We start from the raw sequence: 22,698 nt of genomic DNA on the forward strand, positions 1-22,698 counted from the left end.
ACTTTTCCTTATCTGTAAAATGAGGGATGGGGATGCTGACAGATACAAGCTCGTGTGGTGGTCGTGAGGCTCAAGTGAGATCGTGCGTATAAATCGCATGGCCCATCTGGCATAGTCAGAACTCCAAAAGTCAGATGTTAGCTCTGAGATTTGGCGTGTTTCCAATTTATAAATTAAGTAGAAAAGGGCAAGATGCAGAATAGTGTGCTCAGAATGCCATTTGTTTGTGTATCCTTTTAAAAACCACGTTTGCATGCGCAGAGGAAGTAACAGCTGACATTTATTGAGAGGGTCTTAGGTGCCAGGCGCTGTTCTAAATTAAGTAACTTTACACTAATTCATTTAGTTCATTCATGGACCCTGGGGGGTAGGTCTCAGGTAAGAAGACACACAGGGACACACAGTCTATGGCAGTTCCAGGGTTCAAAACCGGGCTCTCAACCCTTGAGGTTGAGAAGAAAAGCCCTTAATGGTGGTTACTTGAGAGAGGGAAGGAGGGAGGCAGAAGGAGAGAGAGGGAAGGAGGGAGGAAGAAGGAAGGGAAGCAGGAAAGCTAGGGCAGGTGCCAGCTGGGAGCGCCGCGCAGGCAGAATTAAAAGGTGGGAAGGAAGATTTTTACTTCTTTGATGCAGAGTTCTTTTATAATTATCATTGAAGGAGAAAAAAACACTTTTTTTTTCTTTTTCAACGTTTTATTTATTTATTTATTTATTTTTGGGACAGAGAGAGACAGAGCATGAATGGGGGAGGGGCAGAGAGAGAGGGAGACACAGAATCAGAAACAGGCTCCAGGCTCCGAGCCATCAGCCCAGAGCCTGACGCGGGGCTCAAACTCACGGACCGCGAGATCGTGACCTGGCTGAAGTCGGACACTTAACCGACTGCGCCACCCAGGCGCCCCAGAGAAAAAAACACTTTTTATGTTAAAATGTTAAAACATCTTCACAGTTTTGAATTGGGGAAGAAAACCCTACTGTAACCATGTAGCCATGAAAAATTTAAACGAAGGTGCCGTGACTAGCCTCATACTCATTTTTTTCATGTGCATTTTCAGTTATCTTTTTGGGTAAATTCCACAAAGTATGATCACCGGGTCAAAGGGTTCAGTCTTTTTGAGGTTCCTGACACATGTTGCCATGTTACTTTCTGGAAAGATTTTGCTAGATTATATTCCCATCAGGGGTGGATGAGTTTACCCCTCTTTTCACCACATTGGATGTGAGACGTTCTTTTAATTACAAAAGTAGTATATTATCCATTGCTTAAAAATTAAAATAGTACAATAATGGGTGATGGGCATTGAGGAGGGCACCTGCTGGGATGAGCACTGGGTGTTGTATGGAGACCAATTTGACAATAAATTATATAAAAAAATAAAATGAAATAAAATAGTACAATAATACTGTTGCATTAAAGCAGTTCAAAAAGGCCGCAAAAAGGTTACATTCTCTAGGAGTAACTAGTAATAACAGTTTGATGTATATCTTCCCAGAGCCTTGTTTACCTACATACAAATATTTAGTGTATATGCACACTTATTAAATACAGTGGCATCATAGTATATATAGATACTATTATGCTACTCGCTTTTTTTATTCTGTGATTTATCACAGACCTCCTTCACTGTTGTTTACAGATTGACATCATTCTTTTTATTTTCATCCACTGAAGCATTTTATTTGTCTTTTTTCCCATTGATTTTTTTTATGTTTATTTATTTATTTTGAGAGAGCACAAGTGAGGAGGCAAGGAAGGAGGGAGGGAGGAGAGAGAGAGAGAGAGAGAGAGAGAGAGAGAGAGAGAGAATGAGAGAGAATATCCCAAGCAGGCTCTATACTGTCAGTGCAGAGCCTGACGCGGGGCTTGAACTCATGAGCCGTGAGACCATGACCTGAGCTGAAATCAAGAGTCGGACACTTAACCGACTGAGCCACCCAAGTGCCCCATTTGACCTCTTTCTTTTTAACTGTTCCGTTATATCCCATAGAATAAATAGAACCATAGTTTATTTAAGGATTTCTCTATCAAAAATCATTTACGTCTATTTGTTTCATGGATAAAACTGTATTTATCTTCCTTGTACGTATATGCTTGTATACTTATGCAAGTGATTCCGTAGTGTAAAGTTTTAAAATTTGGTTTGCTTTTAACATTGGGGAAAGTACTGTCTCATGTACCCAGTTTATGGTCCCACCAACAGTGTATGAGGGTGTCCAGTTTTCTGCCTCTGTGCTGGGACATTACCAGTTTTTAATTTTTGCAAATCTGATTATCACATTAAATTTCCATTTCTCTCATCTCTAGGAAGATTGGGCTTCTGTTCTTTTTTTTTTTTTTTTTTTTAGTCATGTATCTTTTTTCTGTGAATTGCCAGCTATCCTTTGTGCATTTTTCTCTTGAGGTTTGTCCTTTTGAAACTGATTTGTAGCGAGTGATTTCTGTAATGGAAGTATTAATTCTCCGTCACTAAATGCAAATGATTTCCCAGTTTATCATTTGTCTTCTAACTTGGATTATGGTGCATGTGCCATGCAAAGGTTTCTAATTTTTAGTCAGATCTCAGTCTTTCCCTTTATGACTTCTTAGGTGTTTGACCCAACATTATAAAAGCTACTCTCCTCCATTTTCTTCTATTACATTTATAGTTTGTTACTTTATGATTAGATTTTTTTTATATGGTATGAGGAAAGGAATCTCAGTTTTAAAAAAATGGATAAGCAATTATGCCATCATGTCTTTTCCCCACTCAATTTGAAATGCTACCATTATACTCGGAATTCCCATATGCTTATGGGTCTATTTTCAACCTTGCTTTCTCTTCTGCTGATAAAAGTCTCTTCCTGTGCCAGTATTTTAACTGCTGTCTCTTTACTGTATATTTTGATGTCTTTTTTAAAAAAATCTTGTTGTATATCATAAATTTACTCTTCCAGAAAACCGTGGAATCAACCATTTTATCAGAGTTGCATTAAATTAAGTTAGTGAGAGCTGACATTCCAAAGTTGACCCTCTTCCTCCAGAAGCTCAATATTTTTGTGAGGCTTCTTTTTGATGTTTATTTCTAACACATCTTGTGTTCAGTTATTCTAGCTTTTTATAACTAAACTCTGCTATTATGATACATGAAAATGATATATCACTTAATTTACACTTGGATTGTAGAAAAGTCGTATTTTCTATAAGTGTGTTTAACTACTTATACTCTGAATTATTTGGTCATTTGCTTGGTCCATTTTTCAGTTGGGGCCTTAATCTCTTATGAGCTTATATCATAAGGATACTAATCCTTTTTCACAATTACAACAGAGTTTCTTCTAATTTGTTTACTTTTTTATCACTTTTTTTTGCTGTATAAATCTGAAAATTTAGTATAGTTAAAACTGTCAGTCTTTTATGATTTTTACCATTGCTGTTAAAGTCCCCTAAAATTTTACACCAAGTGGTTCCATATTTAGTGCAAAAAAAAAAAAAAAAAAAAAAAAAAAAAGCCATGTAGAAAACTAGTCATGTTGGCCTGATAATGGAATTAGTTAAGTAATTTGTTTAAAGGTGTTTAATAATGTAATCTTATAGTGTTAATGATTATTTGTTTTCATTGTAAGTAACAGAATATTCTGTGTATCATATGTATTGTATAGCATGTACCAGAATGATGGACAGATTTGCTTATGATTTTTCATTTTTTAAAGAATTTTTAATTTGGGGCAAGTGCAAGTAATTCTAACAGCTTTAATGAAATTCTGTGTCTTAAAAATTGTCAGTTTCAATGTTTAAAGTAGGTGATGTGTTTTGATATGAAATTTGCTATAATGTTAAGATCAGAAGATATCTTTGACTTCTCGGTCTTCACAGGAAGTTATTCATATGAATTTACCTTATTGCTGGTAAAACTTTTACTTTTCCCCCCTTTTTCCTCCCTCATATCCTACTGTAGTTATGTGAAGTTGCATTGATATAAATTTTTATGAACTGTTTTGCAAACAATCTAATGCCTTCAGTTCCTTGAATTTATATATTCAAATATACTAATTGAATTACCCTTTTCTTGTCATAATGATTATGCTTTTATTTCTAAAACAATAAAATTTTAAGTATTTATTGGGAAACATTGATATCTATGAATAGAAGTTGATATGCTTTCTCATTGAGAAATTAATCCCTGGAATTGAAAACTTAATGTTAAAAGAAAAAACAAAGGCCTGAGAACTGTGCCTAAAACTGTCTTTAGTTTGACCCTAAGAGAAGTGAACATTTGGTTTTTATACCTTTTTAACACTAAATACTTTGTCTCATGTACAGTAGGCCCTCAATAAAGGAAGTGTTTGTAGTGAGTAACTGGATGAAACACCGTTCCATTAATCATAGAAATTCTTTTCAAATTGCTGGGAAATGCAGTTCTAAAACTTCTACATAAATGTTATTTAATCCATTAAAGTATATACCTCACTTGCAACATAGCTTTGTTACCATTTGTGTTAGAAATTCCTTGCATACTTAATATTTGTTTAAGTACTCGATCTGTTGTTCATTTATAGATGACTTCCTTGTGGAATATGACCCATTTGATTTTCATGATAGTTTAAGGAGCTATCCTAGAAGAGTGATGCCTGATAGAACTTTTTTGTGATGGTGGAAACGTTCTGTATCTGCGATGGCCAGTATAGATGCAGCTCACCATCTGCGACTTATAAGTCCTTGAAATGTGGTCAGTGTGAATGAGAAACTGAAGTTTTAATTGTGTTTAATTACAAGCGACTAAAATTGTGAAAAACCACCTGTTTGTTGCTCGTGGCTGCTATATTGGACAGCACAGATACACCTACTTTATTTTCATTTAGTTTTCCAAGTTATAGTAAGATTATTTTCTTAGGTAAGTGTTCTGATTTCACTCACAGTGTTTGGTAAAACTCTTTGAAATCTATGGTAAAAACAATACAAGAGCTAATTCTAAAAATGGACTTTAATTAGAGTTTGAAAATGTTTACTGGCTTGTGTGCACAGTCAAGATCACAAAACTCATTTTTATAGAATTATAAATCCAAAAGAAATCATTATTACAAGGATTATAATAAAACTTTTGAAGTCTTCTGTTTTTTTTTTAAGTTTATTTAATTTTTTGAGAGAGAGAAAGAAAGAGCAAACAGGGGAGGGGCAGAGAGAGAAGGAGATGAGAATCTCATGCAGGCTTTGCACTGTCAATGTGGAGCCTGATGTGGGGCTTGAACTCATGAACCATGAGATCATGATGTGAGCTGAGACCAAGAGTCGGACGCTTAATCGACTGAGCCACCCGGGTGCCCCTAAAACTGTTTTTTTTTTTTGGTATTTGATTTTGGTTGCATTTATATGAAACATTAAGGTTCCTATATTGAGCATTCCACACACCGTTTCTCCTCATTTCTGGAGGGGATTTCATTCTAAGGAGAAATGTGTATTCTAAGGACCCATGAACTAATGCCCATTTTAAGATTGGTCCACGTAAAGCTTTTTGTTCATTTTTAAGCAGCTGATTTAGAAGAAAGTTTTAATGAACATGAACTGGAGCCCTCATCACCTAAAAGTAAAAAGAAAAGTCGCAAAGGAAGGCCACGAAAAACCAATTTTAAAGGGCTGTCGGAAGATACCAGGTCTACATCCTCCCATGGAACAGATGAAATGGAAAGTAGTTCCTATGTAAGTAGGAAAATGTGAGATTTTTTACTTTTTGTTGCACCATGAATATTTCATTTAAACTGTGTTTATAGGTAAAGCTCATCATTTGAAATGTTAACTAAGCTTGAGGGTACTGATGGCATATTTTGATGGATCTTTTTTTTTAAGTGTTTTTTTTTTTTCCTTTTACATTTGCAGAGAGATAGGTCTCCACATAGAAGCAGCCCTAGTGACACCAGGCCTAAATGTGGATTTTGTCATGTAGGGGAGGAAGAAAATGAAGCCAGAGGAAAACTGCATATATTTAACGCCAAGAAGGCAGCTGCACATTATAAGTGCATGGTAAGCGTGGTTCTTTTTATGTGCTTTTAAACCCAAGTTTTTTTTTTGAAAGGCATTTAGCTAGTAACCAAATATGGCACTTTTCTCTCCAGCGTTAGTGGTTTTGAATTATGAATAGTATATCCTGTAGTCCCAAATCTTCATTAACTTTAGGGTTTTAAAAATACAGCCTTTATGACTTAGTAGGATTTCAGGTGGTCCTAATTATAGTTACCATCTTCTGGATAATTGGTAGTTAACTATGTCGTAACTGTACAAATTCCGGCTTATAAACCTGTCGTGAGGGGGGTGTCCGGTGTCCACTACAACCTTGGAAATATCCGTGGTGTTATGCTTCACACATTGTATTGCACTTACTCATTTGTCAGCCTCTCTCCCTTAATAATAGACTCTTAATTCTTTGAAGAGAAGAACTATATCTTTGCATCCTTAGATCCAGGTCGCACATACAGTGTACATAAACATTTTTGAGTTTGATTGTATTATTCATCCCATTTATGATTAGGTTTTAAAAATTATTGGGATGCCCGGGTGGCTCAGTCGGTTAAGCGTCTGACTCTTGATTTCGGCTCAGGTCGTGATCTCGAGGTTTGTGAGTTCAAGCCCCATTTCGGGCTCTGTGCTGACAGTGTGGAGCCTGCTTGGGATTCTCTCTCTCCCTCTCTCTGCCCTTCCCCTGCTTGCTTGTTCTCTCTCTCTCTGTCAAAATAAAGAATTAAAATAAACATTTTAAAAATTAGATTATTTATATCAGAGGTTCTTGACCAGAGAGGTGTATCAGATTTACCTTGGGAGCTTTTTCCAAAATACTGAACCCTACAGTATATCCCAAACATGTCTAGTTAAAAAAAAAAAATTCCCCAGGTAATTTTGATCTACATCTATGGTTGAAATTTGCCAGTTTAAACTATTTTTTAAAACTTTGTGGAAACAGGGTACTGGGTGGCTCAGTTGGCTAAGCATCCAACTCTTGATCTCAGGGTTGTGACCTCAAGCCCTCGGTTGAGCTTCGTGCTGTGCCTGAAGCCCACTGAAGAACACAAAGCCAAAAAACTTTGTGGAAACGTAATAAAACAATTGAGATGACAGGGTAACATTGTGGAAATCTGCATTGTGGAATAAAGTATCTAATCTTGACTTCACGCTGGCAGCATTAGTTTCATTTCATTGTCCTTATTTTGGGTTATATTTTAGTCCGACAGATGAATGTATTAAAAGTATTTGAGTCAGTACTTGATTATTATGGAAAAGTCCTCTCTCTCAGGATATTGAAGTAACATAACACATTTGTTATTACGTTGTTTAATCTTTTTCTCACAAGAATTCTGAACGTTAAATGTTCCTGCATTTTTCTTTTCTAGCTGTTTTCTTCTGGCACAGTCCAGCTCACAACGACATCAAGGGCAGAATTTGGAGATTTTGATATTAAAACTGTACTTCAGGAGATTAAGCGAGGAAAAAGAATGGTCTGTGGTTTTATATTTATGCTATGCAACGTTACTCTTCTGACTCTCTCCTTTAAACTTAGAACACATCTCAAATTTATCCAGTCACCAAAAAATTTAATATAAAGTAGTTCATATGTTAAAGCAAGTATCTATTGGACTTATTTGTAATATAATAAAGGACGCCGATGTTACTGAAACTTATTCCTCTTTCTATGTAACTTCATTACTTCAGAGAATTACACTGAGATTTATATTTCAGGGTATCTGAGGGTCTTTTAATAAAATAAATGAAGATGTGAATGTGACACACCTAATTAAGTTTAAAATGTTATATTATTTAAGCTTGCTTACAGAACAACTCCATAACCCTAATAGAGCATTGGGAACTTCCCTGTGTTGTTATTCATTCTTTTTTTTTTTTTCTTTTTTTTTTTTTTAATGAAAGGAAAAGATTTTTTTCAGAGCCTTCTGTTTAGTTAAAGTTCACATAAGCAGTTATGTCTCTTAAAATGTTTATCATAGCTTTAAAGTTTTCTTTATAAAATGTGCCTAAGTCTCCTGTTCTTAAACACACTGAATTACTAATAAATAGCTTTAAGAAATATTGGCATCTTTATTGATCAATTACTCCTTTACAGTTGGTGAATATCATAAAATGTCAATGGAATGCAAAATCTTTTCTTTAAGACAGCAACTGTCTCTAGAGATGACTTTAAGCATTTTTTAATTGTGAAAATTTTCGAACCTATCAAAATTAGAAACACTAGTAACACACATCTGTCCATCACCTTGACTCATCAGTTATCAAGAATTTGCGGCACTCGTTTCATCTATGCCTTTTATTCTTGTTGCTTGAAGTGTTTTAAAGCAGAGATGAGACTTCATATCATTTCACCTCTACATATTTCAGTATGTATCTCTTAAAAGTCGGACATTCTCTTAGCTAACCACAGTGTCATTACCCCTTATAGATTAACAATGAGTTCTCAGTGTCATTTAATACCCAGTTCGTATTTGTATTTCCCCAGTTGTCTCAAAACTATCTTTTTAACGTCGAGTTGTGTGAATCAGAATCCAAAGGAAGATGACACATTCATTGCATTTGATTGTTCTCTATACGTAACCTAGGGCACTTCCCCGCCCCTTGTCTTAGTTGTTTCTTTTTCTGTTTTGTCGTGTGCCGTTGGCCTGTTGAAGAAAATGAATTAACTGTCCTGTAGAATACCCGATATGTTTTATTTGTTGGTTTGCTTATTTGTGATGCCATTTAACTTGTCCCTCTGCTCGCCAGATTGTCTTTAAAGTGGAGGTTAGATGTAAAGGCTTGATTAGGTTCGGTATCAAGATTTTTGGGGGTAAGAATACTTCACAGGTGGGACTGTATCATCCACATTTTATAGTATCAGACTAGTCCTAATGTCTGGTCCTTGGATTCGGGTGGCGAGTGTAATCCGTGCCCCTCCGTCGTGAGTCCGCCTTCAGCCTTTCATCCAGTGGTTTCAGGCTTTGCTGAGCTTTGTCTGAATCCATTAGAAATGACCCTTTCTTTGTGCAACTGCAGCTTTGAAGGTGTGAAGATTGTTGATGTGAATCCAGTTCAGTTTATTGATACTTTGATTAGTCTTTTATAAGCAAAACTCCTTGGAATCAGAATGTATAATACTACAAAAATATGTAAGGGAAAAATCTCTTCCGCGTATCACACCGAGCAGTGTTGTTGCACAGCTATAAATAGGTGACCAGGATAACAGTTCCGTTCTGGTCAACTTATTTGTTTACCTCTGCGCAGTGAAATGTTGGTGTACTCACTAACCTAACATTTTCCCAAGTGTGCTCCAAAGGAAATTAGTCCATCGAGATGCTCCCCAACCCCTCCAAAAATAAAAGGGCACCTGGAGTTCAATACTTCGGGAGCTATTTCCTATACCCTCCTTCTTGCCGAAAGGCTGTGAGAAGTTCTGCAATCAAGCAATCTGTTGCATTCCTCCAACTTACTTGACTATGAAACTCTTTTGTCAACAATCACCCTTTTAATCTCAGAACATTCTTGAGGCAAGGCAGATCTAGGGCAACTTGTGATGTCTTGAAAAGATTTCAGCCCCATTAGACTCCCTCTGCCCTTTTACCTACTTGGTAGCAGTCCCTCCGTGGGGAATCGCTTTCCTGTCTTCTCATTCTTTAGTCATAATAGCCAAGGACCTAGTCCCGTGAGGAGGAGAAGCCAACCACTAAAATCTAGAGTATCATTTTTTGGTGTGCTTGGCAGCATTCAGGAATATCTTGTTTATGTTTAGATGTCAGACCTTGGAAGGTTAGTATAGGTAAATAATGGAAACATCAGGGAGTGACTTAATATCAGAAAGTCTATCAGAGTGTGGTTTAAATTGCAGCGTGATTTAATCTAGATGCTCAACAGTAAGTTTGGTGTATTTTTTTTCCATAGAAAACTGGCTGTTTTCTTTGTAAACTGGAATGTTTGGCTGAAATATGGGTAAAATAGAATAAATAAGGTTGCAAAAACTTTGAAATACTGCTTATGATTATTCTTTCTCTTCCCTTAAACAGAAATGTACACTTTGCAGTCAGCCCGGTGCTACTATTGGATGTGAAATAAAAGCCTGTGTTAAGACTTACCATTACCACTGTGGAGTACAAGACAAAGCCAAATACATTGAAAATATGTCACGAGGAATTTACAAGTAAGAGAACAACAATTGTCCGTTTTCCTTAACTTGTCAGTAAGTAACTGCCCGTGAGTAGATGACATCAGTTTACTTGGTCACTGTCCCTAGATGGTATTTAGCCAAGTATAGAAGACTTAGGACTCCATATAAAGAAACAAGTACTATGATTGGCATTTTCCTCTTTCAATACATCCCTGGATTAGCAGTCACTCAGCCAGTGTGTGTTATGCTTACTAAGTGCCAGGTGTCGTGATAGGAGCTGGGCATACAGTAGTGATCAGTACACATACGGACTAAGTCCTCGCGAAGCTTATAGTCTAGTGGAAGAGACGTGTTAATTAAATGGCCACGTAAATGTACAATTACAAACTACATTCAGTGCTAGAAAGGATATGTTACAAAGCACCATGAGAACATGTAACGAGAAGGAGCTGACTTAATCTGTAGTGAGTGAATATTTAGGAATTTCCTTAAGGAAATAGAGCTTGAGCTGAGATAGGAAGGGCGTAGATCGATGTGGGTGTTGGGACCGTGTTCTAGGCAGAAGGAACAGCATGTGCAAGACCCTGAGGTGGAACCGAAGCAAGGGTGCGAATGGGAAGGTGAGTCAGGAGGCTGCTGCTCAGGGTCCAGGTGGGAATTCTTGGCAGCTTAGAATAGGATGTGGTTGTGAAGATAGAAGCCCAGAGACGCTCTTGGGGGAATGAGGAAAGCATAAGGTTTGGAGATTTGGAATTACTATCCTCTGCTTTATCGGTCTTCCATATCCATGTACGTGTATAACGGTTCCATTCGTTTAACTGAATGGAGACTACGTTGGTGGGGGTCCGTGGATTTTTGACTTGCCTTCGCGAGTTGTAAAGCACTTCCTTCCATTCCCAGGATGCAATAAGCCAGTGACTAAACACCCTACTATTTTGCGTACGAAGCAGTTTATTGTAAGCAGTCACCACGTATTTGGGTGATTGGATGAGGTGCTAATGCTCTATTATAAAGTTTGCCAAACTTTGTTTAATAAGGAAGGCAGGAGATGTTTTTCAAGTGAATTCTGTCAAGCCTTTAAGAAACAGGAATTCTAATATTTAAAGAGGTCCAGCACATGGCGAAAGATGGAAAACTTCATTCATTCTGTGAAACTTACATTAACTGTGACACTAAACCTGACAGAGATGGCATGTAAAACAAAAACAAGAAAACCGCAGACCAAATCTGGCTTTTATAAACAATATACCAAATTCCTAAATGTTAGAAAATCAAATCCAGATCTGTATTCTAACGATTTAAAGACTGTTCAAAATTAGGAAATTTATTAGTGTGAACCATTATAACTAATAGAGCAAGAAAGATCCTATCGCCTTCCTGGTGGATGGTGAAAAGGCATTAGATGGCATTCAGCGTCCACCTCTGAATTTTAAAGGAAGGAACCAAGAGTGCGCTCGGGCAGCGAGGGGTCCTAATGGAGCATTTATGAGAAAACGGCAGCAAAGAGCCTTATTAAAGGAAAGGGACTGCAGTTCGTAACCAGGGCTGAGCCTCACAACCCCCCGAGGATGGATCAGGCCCGCTTTAGAAACGTTCATGCCTGGGTTCCACCATCAGAGATTTAAAATTCACTAGGTAGAAGCCCAAGCCGTGTTTTTTAATGACGCCCCAGGTTATTGTCATGTTCATCTGGAATTGAGAACCACTCAACCAGTACGCTTTCGACTACCGGTGTTACTTTGCAGCGCTCTTCGGGAGGGTGAAGCCAGTGCAACACGAGAAAGAAGAAAAATGTATAATAGATATTGTGAGGGAGCAGAATAAAATTGTCAATATTTGTTATGAGTGTCATCGTCTACCGAGAAAATCCCAAGGAATCAACCCAATTTATTAAAATCAGTAAGAGCTCAGTGGGGTTGCTGAATACTAGATGAATTTTTAGAAACAATCCCAGTAATAACTAGCTAGAAATCATAAATGAAAAATGTCACCCTCCGCCCCTTTCCCCATACGCCTACACACACCACAGGTGAACCTTTTTTTTTTTTTTTTAAAGTGTTTTTACACAGGACCCAAACGAAAAGTAAAATATATTATGTTTTTTGATGAAGAGACTCGACCTTGAAAGATACCTGTCTTCCTCAAATTAATCTAGACGATAAATACAATTGTAATGAAATAAAGAGTTTTGACTTTTATCTAGAAGAGTAAATGGGGTACTGTTGGTAATGGTTGAGTTACTTTATATAATAGGAAACAACTGAAAGCTTAAACCAGATAGAAATTTGGTTTTCCCCCGAAATATGTCCCAAGGAGAGCAGTCCAGATGTGGTAGGCTGTTCTGCGTGTCCTCGGGGACCCAGATGACCATCTTCCGGCTCTCTCCTCCTCGGAGCGTCCCTTCCACAGGCAGTTAGGAGGGAGTGGGAGCAAAGGAAAGTGTTTGGGTGAGGTGGCCATTCCTCCAGCCGAGTGGCTTTTTAGTCTGCCTTCCTGGAAGTTCCACAGGCTCTTCTGCTCACCATCCCATTAGGCAGAATTGAGTCACCATGTCCCAGGGAGACAGGGGAACATACCCCTGGTGGGCATATTGCTACCCAAATCTGGTTCAGTACTACGAAGGGAAGGGGAGAAAGTAGGTACGGGGGTAGTCAACACGTCTTGATCACAGCAGCCAAGAAGAAATTGAAATGAGATCAAGAGGGAAAATCCCCTATTAGATCTCAAAACCAGTGACATAGTAATTAAACCTGGTACTGGCACAGTGACAACGGCCACAAGAAATCCATGTCTCTGTTAGGGTAATTTCAGTAGTACTAGATCTGTGGAGACAGGATGGATTATTCAATACTTGGTATCTCTACAGTTTATACAACTGGCTCTCCCTCCATTTAGAAAACGGGTTGGATCCTTACCTCAGACTGCACCCCAGAATATATCCTTCATGGGTTAAAAACCTAATCGTATGTAAAACTGAGTAGAAAAGGTAGGAGAAATTTTCTAGAATCTGTTGAGTACAGATGACCTTTCTAAGCATGATAGGAAACTCAGAATTTTTGACTGTATTGAAATTAGACTAAAGAGAACTTCAAATCCCTAAGAAAAACAGCCCAGGTTTTGTTTTTTGTTTTTTGGGTTTTTTTAATGGGCAAAGGACATGAAAAGGGAATTTATAAGAGGACTGGCCGTGGATTATAAGCACGTGAAAAGCTATTCTCCCTTATTTGTAATGAAAAAACATACATTAAAACAAGATGTTACCAGTTTTTGCCTATCTGATGGCCAAAGATTAGTAGGATTCACATGGCAGCTGGGTTCTGGAGACCTGGGCATTCATGTTTGATACTGAGTTAGGCTATAAATTGGTACAATTTGGGAGAACAATATAGCATTGGAGACCAAAACCTTTAACGAAATGGTGTGTATATTTTGCCACTAGTCTGCTTTGTAGAGATTTATGCCAGGGAAGTGAGCAGAAAACAGTACAAAAACGTACATGCGAGAAGTTTCGTTGCATTACTGTTCGTGCTCACTGCGATACCCACTAAGGCATCTTACTCACCTGTTCTTCGGATTGGTGAGATGACCACAGATGGCATCAGTCAGCGTAACGGTGTGGCTCAGGTCCAGTAAGATTGGATTCACATTGGGTAGGTCCACAGGGAAGCCACCCGAGCTTAAAAGCCTCGTACCGCATTTGGAGGCAGCACCTGGTCCACTGTAGTTCTATAGGCACAGGTCATTGTCGGGTTACACCACACAGGAACAGAGATACAGCTTCTTCTCAGAGTATAATTCTCCCGCTCCAGCTACCGTCCACCAACCGAGGGGTAGCAGCTCAGTGCAGAAGCGGGCACGCCATGCCAAGTTTTGCTAAGTTGCCAGGGGAATAGCTAGAGTTAACTGAAGGTAAATCGGAAAAGATTTTTAGCCTTTCACCCATTGCAGCAAAAATCAACCCCCCAAAAACCAGAATGTCTATCAAAAGACTTAAGTTTTAGCACGTGCGTTTAGTGGAATACTCTGCAGCAATTAAAGAATGAAGTAGCTCCGTATGGAGAGTCGTGGAGAGGTATTATACCTGTGATCAAGTAAGGTGAAAAACCCAAGTTGCATGATCTACTTTAGCATGTAACAAGTACACGTATGCACATGTATGTGCAGATGCACACCTGTATACATAAAAGATTTCTGAGGGGCATATTCAGCAGCTGGACAGTTGTTACCTCATCCATAATTTTACCAGCAGAGAGAATTTGAAATCTTTTGGAATATTTTCTAGACATGTGATCGTGTATGTACATATTTATAAAAAGATTTTCTTATGTATACTCTTATAATATCTGGGGTATTTTTCTGTGACATTAAACAGTTCTACATCACCATTTTAATGGTTGCATAATCACTTCCTTTTCTAGACATTCAGATGGTTTTTACTCTCTAGCTGTCAGAGAACCATGTTGCCAGTGACCGTCTCTAAACGAAAGTATTTATACCGGGGTCCACAGTGATTTGAATTACTCTTTCTATTTTTTTCACATTGCAATTTGTTTCTAAAATCTGCATATGGTGTGGATTCCAGATTTTTTCATAGAGACTATTGAGCTCAAATCAGAGTCCGTATGCAAGTAGTTTGGGGATAGAAGAATGGAAAATGGGAGGAATACCTCTGAATGAAGGGGTTTCCCTCTCCTGTATGTGCTTTCCTTCTTCATTGGCTCTGGATCCTGAATATACTCATTAGATTATTTAAGTAATCTATTCATTAAATGAAATGTGTTCATTAAGAAGGCAAGAGAAGATTACATAGTGATTCTGCTTATCCTGTTTTATTGTCTTTATTGTATTACTAAACTTTGAAATATGAATGTCTCTAAAAAGTCAGTCACCCACCATAAAATAAATTCTGTGACAGTAGAGATCTTGTTTGACTGGTTCACACCCGTGATCTCGGTGTCTAGATTGGTGAAGGACATATAATGGGCCTGTGGGGGTGAAAAATAATCCCATAAAAAGATGAAAATCTGTTTTAACAAAAAAGGGCTTGTCCCTTTAGGAAAAAACTCTTACGGGGAAAAAAAAAAGAAAAAACTTAGGAAAAATTTCAGAAGTATACAAAAATAGAATAGGATAACAGCTCCCCATCTCAGCAGCTACCAAGTTACTGCCACACTTGTTTTCATCTATTGTTTTTCCTTCTGATGTATTTAGTTAAAGCAGAACCCGACATCTCTTTTGTCATTTTATCCCTACATCGGTATCACGGTGCCATTATCACACTTTGTAAGATCAACAGTAAGTTCTTAGTATGCTGTCCTACCAAGTCTACGTTTACATTTCCCCAGTTGTCTTGGAAATGTCTTTTTAGACTTGCTTTGTTCGAATCTCAATACTTACAAGGTCCCTACGTTGCATTTAATGGCTATATCTCATAAGTCTCTCTTGATATAGAGCAATCCCTACTCCACCCCGCCCGATAAGTCTTGTAGAGTCCCACATTCTAGATTTAGCTATTTGCTTTTTCATGATGCCATTTGCTTTGTTTCTCTACGCCTCCATACTTCCCATAATTTATAAGTGATTCCCAGTGGGCAGCGTTTGAAGAGTACAAATTCTCCATAGTTCTTTGGAAGTAACTGAAAATATTTTAAGAATAAAAAAATAAGCAAAACTAGGTCAGAAGTCCGTTGCTTTTGTTGCTCCCCACCCTCCCCTCTGCCTTTAATTCTACTCACATGTTAGACACTCCTCATGTTAAACCAAGTTTTAGATCCTTTGTGTCAGAAGGATTCCTGTAGGAATGTCTTATCTGTTGCTGACCACAAGAGGGCACTCACTGAACATTTTTAAAGCATTGTTCCATCTTGTCATCTTGTATATGTAATTGACTTAAAACTGAGCTCATATCAGCTCACCCACTGATTACAGTGGGGTGGTTACCTATAAAACACAGATTTGGTACTTATATGTTAGTTGGCCTCCCTAAACCCTTGTCCTAAGTAACTCACATTGCTATTTATTAAAAGCAATGAATGTCAAGTATACGGTGTATATTACCCACATAAAAGGTTGTCAGAACGGCCTAATGTCAAAGTATCACTCCAGAGGTACAAATCCTCTGGTTTGAAAGGGGAAAACCTACCATCCCAGTGGAGAAATTTGGCCATCACCACCACTTAAACCAAGTGATCGAAAAGCATCACTGATAGTGGGGCATTCTGAAATTAACATTCCTCTTGAAGTACACAGGGTCACCTAGCAAATATCCTGGACTAACGAAGAAAAAAGTTGAACCTAGAGCTAAGCAAGCCCGTGGACCTTATTTCCAGTTTTATAGGAATCTGGAGTAAGAGAGAACCAACTGAAGCAGTGCCACAGTTAGACAAGTCCAGAGTGGTGTAGTTGAAAAGGTAGCTGGTGTAACTTTTTCCAAAAAGTGAGTGTCATGGGAAAGAGAGGTTGGAAGAGCCAGTCTAGATCAGGAGAGACCTAGCCAAACACAGGGCCTGGAAAACTGTTAGGGGGCTCATAAAGGTGTTCTAATGAAAGCCAGGACACGAGTGCTGGGAAGACGTTTTGAGGAATTTGAATAAAAACGTTTCATGAAACACGAGCAAAAAGCAACAGTATATATAGAGTTTATATTGTTTCCTAAAATGTACTCTTATTATCTTTCTGAAACCTCGAGTTTGATTATTTCATCTGTATACCTGCAAGTTTGTATTTTCAAGTTGGCTGGAAGATTTATTTTTAATCTCAGTGGGCAGAATGAGGACTTGACTCATCTTTGGGCATGTGTGACAACATTTACCCTAAACCAGAGGTTTTATTTCCGATGAACTTGCGTTATCTCATTAATAGAGTGCTTTCCTATCTTTCAGATAGAAATGGACCCGTAACTAATTGTAGAGTTTTTAGAAAGCATGGATGAGGAAACCTTTATTTTAAACGGGCACCAACCTCATCTGCTAATGGTGTAAATGTATTATCAGCAGTGACAAAACGTTTTGAGATTTTTATCTTTCATCATTGTAGACTATATTGTAAAAATCATAGTGGAAATGATGAGAGAGATGAAGAAGATGAGGAACGAGAGAGTAAAAGCCGGGGAAAAGTAGAAATTGACCAGCAGCAACTAACTCAGCAGCAACTTAATGGAAACTAGGTATGAACGTTACTTCTCTCGGATCTGTTGTCAGGATACAATACTCACTGATAAATAACATGTTGGAGTAATGGTATATGCAGTATGATTTTTTTAATGCTATTATGTTTAGTTAAGCATGTTCCTAGAATGCTAAAGGATTGTGTAGGCTTGCATAGTTTTTTTAACTAGCTGATTTTGTACCAGTAAAACCAAGCTCTCCACTTTATCCATAAGTATAGTTGTAATGTCAAACCGATAAGATGTTCTCGCTCCTCAATAACAGTATATTTATTGTGTTCCCCTCAAGCATCATATTTTACAATTTTTTATCATCTTTTGAACAGGTTCATGGGACAGAGTTAGAAAACTGGGAATTGAATAAGACATCCATAACTACTATGCTTTTTTCACTGTTTTCTAAAATCAAAAAGGGTTTGTAACTTTTTACTGCCCAACTCTTAGATCCTTCATTGAACCGCCTAAAAACGTCTTTTGTTTGTTTTATGAGCCTTCACTAGATGGCAGAATTTGACATGTTGCTATTACGTAGCTGTAGTTTGCAGTTTCTGGGAAGCAATTGAAACACTATTAACCCTGTGTTTAGTGTCGACAGTTAAAGCAGACATTGAAATGAAGTAAGCTATATTTCTGGACTGAACAAAGTTCTACTGTTTAGAGTGTCTAAGTTTGTTTAGTGGATTCATACTCAAGGGAGAGCATAAGCAAATTTCACTTTACAGTGCAAACACGCCTCTGGTGGCGACACATGGGAATTTGTGCTTTTTTTTTTTTTGCTTTTTTTTTTTTTTTTTCCACACTCAAGTAATGGATACTAGAAATGAAGAGAACCTTCTTTTTCTCTTGGCTTTGACAGCACATGCTAAAAATCTCTTCCAAGAAGTGTGCTAAAGCTTTTCATTTCGTCCCTGTTAAAGTTGTTCTCACTGACCAGCATGCACTCGGGCAACTGGTGATAAGTTATGAGCTCCGGTGCGCCTCTGCCAAACTTCTCTTGACAGTAAACCTCTTCTCTTATCATGTCATACAAAGAACTTCTAGCAAAATTATTGGATCCTCTCAAGTTGAAACTAACATTTGGCAACAGCAAATTGAACCTCTTTAAGATGTAAAGGGTTACCACTCACTAAGGACTTCAGCCACCATGTCGGAAATCGGTTCCTCTCAAGTGCCGTGTGGTGTGGAACACTTCATATATTGGCCCAGAGTATGTAAGGAGGTCTCATGTGCTGCTGTAGGAGTCAAAAAACAGCCTGCAGAAAACAGTATTTATTTTTAATTTTGTGACCACTATTTTAAAAAAAAAATTATTTAATATTTTTAATGTTTTCGTTCATTGCTTTGCTTATCTATCAAATAGGCTTTCGTGCCCTCCTTTTCTTCTGGTAGGGCCTGGTGTTGTTTTTTCGATCATCGAAGTTGTTTTTTGAAGCCTAAGAACCCAGCTGTTTAGAAAGGATTTTCACACTGGCATTCCCAGCTCGTGATATTTTCTCCCACTTACCTGCTGAAGCACATTTATATATTTCTTTATGGCAAAACCAAAAAACTTTAGTTGTGGTCTGCCTAATATTACCATAGCACCTCAATATTCAAAGGTAGGGCTTCTGATTTCTGAATTATTAGTTAACCTACCACATTAAAGCAAATTAGCAAACAAGAAATACCGTGTTAACTTGACTGTGCATCGAGATATTCTGCAGCTTATGGAAAAGCATTTTTAAAATGTAACAGGTGGAAAATTACACTGTGCTTAATGACTGATTTTTTTTTTAACCGCTAGTCCCTTAAGGTCACATTTGTCGAGTGTGTATTCACTTAAGTCAAGGGACTTGATGATTGCTTTATTTTAACCATCTTTTATTATTTTTAGAAGGAAACTAGCTTTAGTGGGGTTGCCCTATATGTTTTTCTCCTTTTGCTCTAAATATGCCATTGGGTGTTGTTTTTTTTTTTTTTTTTATGTTGTGTGTATGTGATGAATTTTCAAAATTCACCATGACTTGAAGTGCAACGACAGATCTAGATGTTTGTTTACCAAGCTATGTGACTTTTCCCAAAGGATCTGTACTTTATTTCCTTACAACAGCTTGAAACCTGTTATTTTAAATCTTTGAATCACTGTGTCTTGATCATTTTTACATGGTGTGCCATACACTTACCCACGGAACAATAGAGCACCTTCATTTTTGGACAACTACTGTAATGATGTTCTTAGGAAAAATGGAAGGTGCCGGGGTAAAAATGGCCAGTCGATGATCATATCATGGACTTCAAATACTTAGCTGTCAGTCGATGGATTTGCTATGTAATCAAGTGTATACCTTTGTATGGGTGTCTTCAACCCTTTCTCTGCCACTAGCAACCAGAATAGCACTTTACCTTTTGGTTGGCTAGAATAAGTGGCTGGCTACCTATCTTTCTCACTGTGGTGTGATTGGCTAAACAGTCTTTCATTAAAAGTTGAAATGAAATGTAAATTGAAGTCACATGAAAAATCACCTTTGGTTGTAAACCTCCGATACTTTGATTCTCCATCCATGTCTTCGTCACATGCTGAGTAAAAAGTGCCTTACAATGTAAAAATTGTACAGTACTTATGTTCCCAAGTAGCAGCATCATCTTCTGGGTAGTAATTACATTGTGGTATGAATATTTAGAAAAATGGACCTCAGCAGTGTATTTACTGTTCATCTCTTAAGTCCTTAACCGTAGTTTTAATAAGCATGACATTATTTGATAAGTATATAACACGTACGTCATTTCCAAAAATACTGCCATGACTGTCTTTTACGCATATTTTAGCTTGAAATTTTGAAGCGTCTTTTCTTTCCTTTTTTTTCCCCTCTGTTTTGTTTTGTTTTCGTTATTGATATTCAACAGTGTAATCTTTGCAAGCGTATATTGAAGATTATTCTGGAGCATTTATTGCCTTACCAGAACTGTTAGTAAGAAATGTTCTTTAGAGTAGAAAGATAGACTTGAGTTTCTATACTTTAATAAGAGCTCTTTGTTCCTGGGGGGAGGGGGAGGGGGTGTGAATTTTACTTTTCATCTCAATTTATTAAAAACCCACAGCTGAAATACATTTTATTTCAAAGATCAGCAATTTTAGAATTTCAGATAGTACTTGCTCAGGAGTACGTGCTACTCAAGATATTAAGAGAATAACAAGATATGTAGATCTACTGTTGAATCAGAATCTATGTACTTGAACAAATGTGTGAATCTTAAATATCTCAAAGAAAAAGAAAAGTGTTCTAGAATGTTGTTGCTTTTTTGAAAAGCACTAAAGGTTAGACCAAGGTATACAGTTTTGTTCTAACAGACATTTAGGTTAACTGTAAAGATAAGGAATGCATTATGGGTCAAAATCAAACATTCCTCTCATGTTATGTATATTTTGTTCCTGTTATATTGGCTTTATTTTCAAAATTGTAGTTTGTAGTATTAGTTTCCTTTTATTGGTATTCTTGCATATACTATTCATTCAATAAATGAGTTATGACTTTCATGTTTGTATGTATGTCTTTTTTGTCAAAGGGTATAATGAAGGGTATCATTTGTAGCAGCAGCAAGATTGTGTTCCCTTTAGTCTTCCTTCAAGACGAAATGCCCAGCTTGTTTAGTAACTTGTCAATAAAGAGAATGAGAGAGAACAAAAAGTGCATTTGAGTCCAGTTCAAGATTTCACAACATCAGAGTCTCATCATGGAGCGAGACATCCGTCTTTTGAGTACAACAGAACTGTGTTACACCTTGGTTCTTTTCTTATTAACAGGATTCGGGTACCTTTGGCTTGAATTGGGTCCTCTGGAAGCTAGTTCAAAGGGGATTTTGAAAAGAAGCCAAAACTCCTAGTGCGGTTTCTCTGTTTGGTCGTACGGAGGAGGATTAATATTTTTTATAAAGGCATTCCACCTTACAGATTTCAATTGACTCCCTCTATCGTGGACAGCTTACTTCTCGTACAGTGCTTGGAGATTGAGGTAGTCGTGTCCAGGGCAGAAATGAAAGTTTTAATTAGTGGAATGTGCTCATTCCATACACACAACTCCTAACCTGCATTCCTACTCTAGAGGAAAAATAAATTAGGGGCACCTGGGTGGATCAGTCGGTTAAGCGTCCGACTTCAGCTCAGGTCATGATCTCATGTTTCCTGAGTTCGACTCCCGCATCGGGCTGTCTGCGGTCAGCGTGGCGTCTGCTTTGGATCCTCTGTCTCTGTCTCTGTCTCTGTCTCTGTCTCTGTCTCTCTCTGCTCCTCCCCCTCTCTCTCTGTCTTTCTCTCTCAAAAATAAATAAATAACTTTTACACATTATGTAACAGGTCTGGTTAATGCTGGAACTATGGGATAGTGTACCTCACTGCAAATGTTACCTGGCATTACTCGTCACACATGCATCCATGTGCCAGCGTGTGTGTGTTTAAAATCCATTCTTTACTCTCATTTTGTTTTTTTAATTTTTTAACAAAAGATTTTATCTTTTTTACCACCATAAAAATATGGAGAAGGGGGTTATGTGGTTTTCTTTAGCTAACTAAAACTATTGACAGCTGGGGACTTTGGTGGGGGGAGTTCTGGTTTCTTTTTCCAGCTGCAGTCATCAGCAATTGCTCAGGTCATTCCAAAGTGTAAACCTGGTAGAATTTTCTAGGAAAATTCTATGGCCAGCAAAATTCTATGGCCGGTCCATATTTTTAAGGGAAAACCGTCTATGTTTGTATATTAGAGTCTTCGGTTGCAGAGACAATGCTGCTTTATATATAAACCAATGTTACATAATTTTGCAATGTTGAGATAATGAAGTATCTGGGCAATTACCCAGTATATATAGATATCTATCTATCTAGATATCTATCTATATCTATCTAGATATCTATCTGTATCTATCTATATATACATCTATCTATATATCTATATAGATATCTATATAGATCTAGATCTATATCTTATATAGATATATCTATAGATATCTATATAGATATGTATCTATATATATACATACGTACATACTTTATATATATAAGGATATAAGGCAAAAATTTACTCTTGATTTTTATTCAGAAGATGAAAAACCTAAAATGCCAGTTACTTATGAAAGTTAATGACAGCATTTAAAGTGTGACTCTGTAGCAGACACGTTCTGCAACATGGTTAGTGGACTGAAGTCATTCAGACCTGGATCTTTGTCAAAAGATAGGGGGTCCATATACATCCAAATTATGCCTTCGTCTCTACCTCTCTGGCTATAAATGTGTTTTTATGCTGTGGGTGGAGGCAGTGCCAGGGAGATCGGGAAGGTGCAGCTGGGCAAAGAGCTAACTAGATCTGCTGTGTGAATGATAATGATCTAGTAAACAGACTTAACATGGAAACGAAAATACTGTTTGAAGGGACAAACCTTTGAAATGGGACCCGAG

General features: G+C 37.6%; 1 protein-coding gene across 4 annotated transcripts in view; it reads left to right on the forward strand.

The window, feature by feature from the left end:
• Positions 1–22,698, forward strand: part of PHF6 (PHD finger protein 6) — a 57,057-nt gene that overhangs the window by 26,035 nt on the left and 8,324 nt on the right. The window contains exons 6-11 of one of the 4 annotated variants that reach the window (XM_007093585.3): positions 5,504–5,673; positions 5,851–5,994; positions 7,356–7,460; positions 10,008–10,141; positions 17,144–17,273; positions 17,600–20,785. In XM_007093585.3, the coding sequence (XP_007093647.1) occupies positions 5,504–5,673; positions 5,851–5,994; positions 7,356–7,460; positions 10,008–10,141; positions 17,144–17,273 (683 nt within the window). In that variant the 3' untranslated portion in view covers positions 17,600–20,785. Of the gene's footprint in view, positions 1–5,503; positions 5,674–5,850; positions 5,995–7,355; positions 7,461–10,007; positions 10,142–17,143; positions 20,786–22,698 lie in introns of those variants that run through there. The other 3 variants (XM_007093586.3, XM_042973723.1, XM_007093587.3) reach the window with 3 other exon arrangements.

This window comes from Panthera tigris, chromosome X, assembly GCF_018350195.1.
Source record: "Panthera tigris isolate Pti1 chromosome X, P.tigris_Pti1_mat1.1, whole genome shotgun sequence".
NCBI classification, from domain to species: Eukaryota; Metazoa; Chordata; class Mammalia; order Carnivora; family Felidae; genus Panthera; species Panthera tigris.